This window comes from Penaeus vannamei, chromosome 4 (assembly GCF_042767895.1).
Source record: "Penaeus vannamei isolate JL-2024 chromosome 4, ASM4276789v1, whole genome shotgun sequence".
Classification (NCBI taxonomy): domain Eukaryota; kingdom Metazoa; phylum Arthropoda; class Malacostraca; order Decapoda; family Penaeidae; genus Penaeus; species Penaeus vannamei.
Window position 1 is genome coordinate 18004511 of NC_091552.1, and position 5176 is coordinate 18009686.

The window sequence follows — 5176 nt, forward strand, 5'->3', positions numbered from 1 at the left end:
TCATGTTTGTTTATTTTATTTCGTATGAAATGTATAAATAAATAGATGAATATAATTTAAGGTATTGCGAAAGCTTCAGCAATATGGTCCAATCAGTCACTTGTCTGACAGCTACCAAGTCACTTGAAGCCTTCCTTTGCAACGTTTGTACTGACGAAGACCGTGCCACGTCGGCGGATGGAAGAAACTCGCCAGAGTGTATGTGAAAAGGCCTTTAAGACTGGCAAGAGAAGGTGGAGTCCAGCATGAAGGAGAGGTCCTCCCTGGACAGGACGCACTTCTCGAAGAGGGTGCTGCAGGCCTTCGAGTCCTTCTTGGCGAACTTGGAGCCGAAGCTGATGGCCAGATCGTACACGCCTCGGGCGCTCCTGAGGTTCTCGTTGTCCTCGAAAGCAGTCTTGAAGGAGGCCATCGCAGGAGTCAGTTGGTCAGCGGACATGGCCTCGATTTCGCACAAGAGCTTGGCCACGCAGCCAGCTGAATCCATCTGCTGGGCCACGGCAACCTTTTGGAACAGAGAAATGTTTTGATTGTTTCCCTAATAGTTTGCATATGCTGAACATTTTCCCAAAGAGAAAACGCACATGCACGGTTTTATATACTCAGATTTGAGGACGCCCTTTTTGAGCAGTGCACGTCGGTATATAAACAAAATGAAAGAAAACAAAAACAAAAAACAAACACGTACATATATATGAAAGTATATAAACTTCATGATAACTGAAACTCACTTTAACTGCAACGTCTTCTGCATCGTCCTCAGCAACGTCTTGTACGGCATCGACGTCCCTTCCGTAACGGCGGCGCTTCAGATGCTTCCCGATAAGAACTCCCTTGAGCACCGCCAGCGCGCCCACGCCCAAAGCTGCCGCTGCAGAAGCGGTAACTGCGGTGGCGGCGGCGGCAGTTCCCACTGCGGCGGTGGTTCCCAAGAGGACGAGAGACTCGGAAGAGGCCCAGAGGCCGCACAGGAGGAGACCCAAGAACACGCGAGAGTTCATGATGGTGGAAGCTGTAAAGCGGAATGTCAGCAAAGGAATGAGACCTAATACTAATATACAAACGTTCCCGTCCTACAATATACACGATTTCTTACACAGACGAAGAAAGGCTCTTCAGGCCCATACCTGCGTGTGGTTCTGCGGAAGGTGAATGAGAATGTGGCGACGGTCCCAGGAAGACCGCGGTATATATACAACGCGGAAGGACTCGGAGCAGGTCAAGGACTTCCCTACCATCGGCTAGGGACTCATCCTAAAATGCAGGTTAGTCCTAATCGTGTATGTGAGTTTGACTGGTATTGGACGTGTGCATTTGTATACACACACACACACACACACACACACACACACACACACACACACACACACACACACACACACACACACACACACACACATATATATATATCTGTGTATTCATGAATACAATTATGTATATCTATACATAGATGTGTAAGTACACACACAGGTATATATACATATATATGTATATATATTTATATACATAAACGTTTATTTATATACACAATTATACACATAAACGTTGATTTATATACACATTTATAGACACATACACCTATATATACACATTTATGTATATACACACACATATATGTATATAAATCTATGTATGTACTCACACATATATGTAAATAGATAAATAAATATATATATATATATATATATATATACATATACATATGTTTATAAACATTTACATTTTTATACGTTTATATATACACACATCTATTTACATTTATGTGTGTGCATACACACATACAACACACGCAAACATACATACAGACACACACACACACATATATATGCACATACACATACATGTAAATAGATAAATATATATGTATATATACATATGCATATATACATATGTATATATTTATTTCCATATAAGGGCGTGCACACACACACACACACACACACACACACACACACACACACACACACACACACACACACACATATATATATATATATATATATATATATATATATATGTATGTATATATGCATATACATGCACACACTCATATATGTAAACATAAACACACACAGACACACACACACACATATATACATGTATACATATATACCAGCGGTGGCCAGCCTTTTGTGAGATATGATCTACTCTTTCTACAGTTACCCTGATGCGATATGCCATCCTAAGATTCAGACATATTCCGTAAATGTAACTGCAATAGTGTAACATCTTACTCCATTTGAGGTATGAGAGAGAGAGGGAGGGAGGGAGAAAGAGAGAGAGAGAGAGAGAGAGAGAGAGAGAGAGAGAGAGAGAGAGAGAGAGAGAGAGAGCCTGTGTGTGCTTTTGTTAGTTTACAATGTAAAAAAGCACACACTGGCCCTACAAGTAAAGACAATTTACAAATCAGGTTGAACAGCAACCAGCTATCACCCTCCTGTACGAACGCCTACGGTTCCTGTCCACTGGTCAGTTTCCGCCAATCCCCCTAGACTTAAAGGCTGCATGATAACACAGGAGTAGTCTGTCTTTAAAAATAATTGTATGTTGTTCAGACGTATCCATCATTATAAATATAAGTAAAAATTCCCAGAAAAAGAAAAATATAATAATCAAAGTTTCAGGAGTACTCGGATATGCTATTGCAGCTATCTGCAAGAAAACTTTTGAAGGACGAATTATTAACAGGTACAGTAGTGTGATCGACTTAAAACAGGCTTGTGAGTCACCAGTCGATGACGATCAAATGGTTGCCCACCCCTGATATTATACACATACACACACACACACATATTTATATGTATATGTGTGTGTGTATGCGAGTGGGTACCTATGTTTACGTGTGTATGTATCTTTATCTAGATTTGACTATTTATCTATACATACAATTATAACAGCCATAACAACAGCAATGATGAAAAAGATAATGGTTATTATGATAATAATGATAATTATTATGATACTACTGATGCTGATACCAATGATTCTAATAATATATTTTCACAATTATTAATGTTATTATTGTTATTATAATGATGACTATTATTATTATTAATATTACTATTTATCATTGTTGTTGTTATTAGTATTACTTTCCTCATTATTATTATTGTTATTATCATTATCATGATTTTCATGATCATCAATATCATTGAAATTAATGCTAACATAATCATTATCATTACCACCATCATCATTAATGGTGCTAACATATTGTTATTGTTATTAACATACTATAATTTTCATCATTACAGTTGTTATCGTTATTGCCATTATTATCATTATTATTGCTACCATTATTTTTACCATTATCATTATCAGTATTATAAAATCCTCAATGTTAGTACTAGTAGTGTTATCATTATCATTCTTCTTTTCAGGATATTTTTTATCAATATTGCTATCATTATCATTATCGTAATCATTATGATTGGTATCAATATTGTCATAATTATTTTTGTTATTTTCTTCATTATTATTGTTATCATCATAAATACTTATCATTATTAGTCATACTAGTAATGATAACGGTAATTATGGTAATCATCATACCAATTATAAAATCATGAAGATAATGATATTGCTATAATCATTTTTCCATTATCATGATCACTATCATTGTTGTTACTATTATTTCTATCATTTTTGTCATTTCTTTATTATTGTTATTATAGTCCTCACCATGGATATTACCATTGCTACTATCCCCAATGTGAATATCATTACCATTTTTATCATCAATATGAATACTACTCTTGTTATCATTATTATCATCTTTATCATTACTAATATCATTATCATTATCACCACCAATATCATCTTCATTACCATCATTACCAATACGAATAGTACATCCAGTAACGTTACTATTATCATTACTATCAATGTCAGTATCATTGCCACCACTATAATAATCATTACCATTGTTGCTCACATTTCTATGGTATTCATTTCTCTCATAATATTACCATGCCTTACATTGCCGTGCTGTAGGGAATCGCGCTCGCCTTTCCTAACTACTTATCTGCCCTTTAGCTCGCACACATTTCGAGGTACGCTGACTAAATAGTCAAATGTTTCTTTTCCTAATGATAATAATGATAATGATAGTAATGGTAATGTTAATACTAATAGCACTGATAATGATAATGGTGCTAATAAAGATAATGATGATAGTAATGATAATGATATTTATGCACACACATACACACACACATATATATGTTAGCAAAGTTAGCTTTCATAAATCTCACTGAATTGAAAATTCATACGTGTATGCATTCATAGATGCACACAAACACACATACACATATGTTTATACATACACACACACACACACACACACACACACACAGATATATATATATATATATATATATATATATATATATATATATATATATATATACATTTAAATAGATAGATAAAGAGAGCAGGAGACAAAAACATGTTTATCACACCTAATGATATTCAGATCACGATAACTATTGTTTTTTTTTCGCATAAAACCCATACATCGGAAAATGGATGGTTATGCTAATGCCACAGAGGAAATGATATTCAAATCACGATTGTTTATTTTATTTCGTATGAAATGTATAAATAGATAAATATAACTTAAACTATTTCGAAGGAAGCTTTAGCATTATGGTCCAGTCAGTCACTTGTCTGACAGCTACCAAGTCACTTCAAGACCGTGCCACTTGGGCGCATGGAAGAAACTCGTCAGAGTGTATGTGAAAAGGCCTTTAAGACTGGCAAGAGAAGGTGGAGTCCAGCATGAAGGAGAGGTCCTCCCTGGACAGGACGCACTTCTCGAAGAGGGTGCTGCAGGCCTTCGAGTCCTTCTTGGCGAACTTGGAGCCGAAGCTGATGGCCAGATCGTACACGCCTCGGGCGCTCCTGAGGTTCTCGTTGTCCTCGAAAGCAGTCTTGAAGGAGGCCATGGCAGGAGTCAGCTGGTCAGCGGACATGGCCTCGATTTCGCACAAGAGCTTGGCCACGCAGCCAGCTGAATCCATCTGCTGGGCCACGGCAACCTGTTGGAGCAGAAAAATGTTTTGATTATGTTTCCCTAATAGTTTGTATATGCTGAACATTTTCCCAAAGAGAAAACGCACATGCACGCTTTTATATGCCCAGATTGAGGACGCCCTTTTTCAGCAGTGCACGTCGG

General features: G+C 37.0%; 2 protein-coding genes across 2 annotated transcripts in view; both read right to left on the bottom strand.

Annotated features, from left to right (window-relative positions):
- LOC113810767 (uncharacterized) lies at positions 1-1164 on the bottom strand. The gene is made up of 3 exons (XM_070118370.1): positions 1128-1164; positions 732-1012; positions 1-505 (listed from the first exon to the last, which is right to left on the bottom strand). The coding sequence occupies exons 2-3, from the start codon at positions 999-1001 to the stop codon at positions 215-217; spliced, it is 561 nt and encodes a 186-aa protein (XP_069974471.1). The 5' UTR covers positions 1002-1012; positions 1128-1164; the 3' UTR covers positions 1-214.
- A 3407-nt stretch (positions 1165-4571) lies between these two features.
- Positions 4572-5176, bottom strand: part of LOC113810754 (uncharacterized) — a 1188-nt gene continuing 583 nt past the window's right edge. Inside the window, exon 3 of the mRNA XM_070118374.1 lies at positions 4572-5039. Within this exon, the coding sequence (XP_069974475.1) occupies positions 4749-5039 (291 nt within the window). The 3' untranslated portion in view covers positions 4572-4748. The remainder of the gene's footprint in view (positions 5040-5176) is intronic.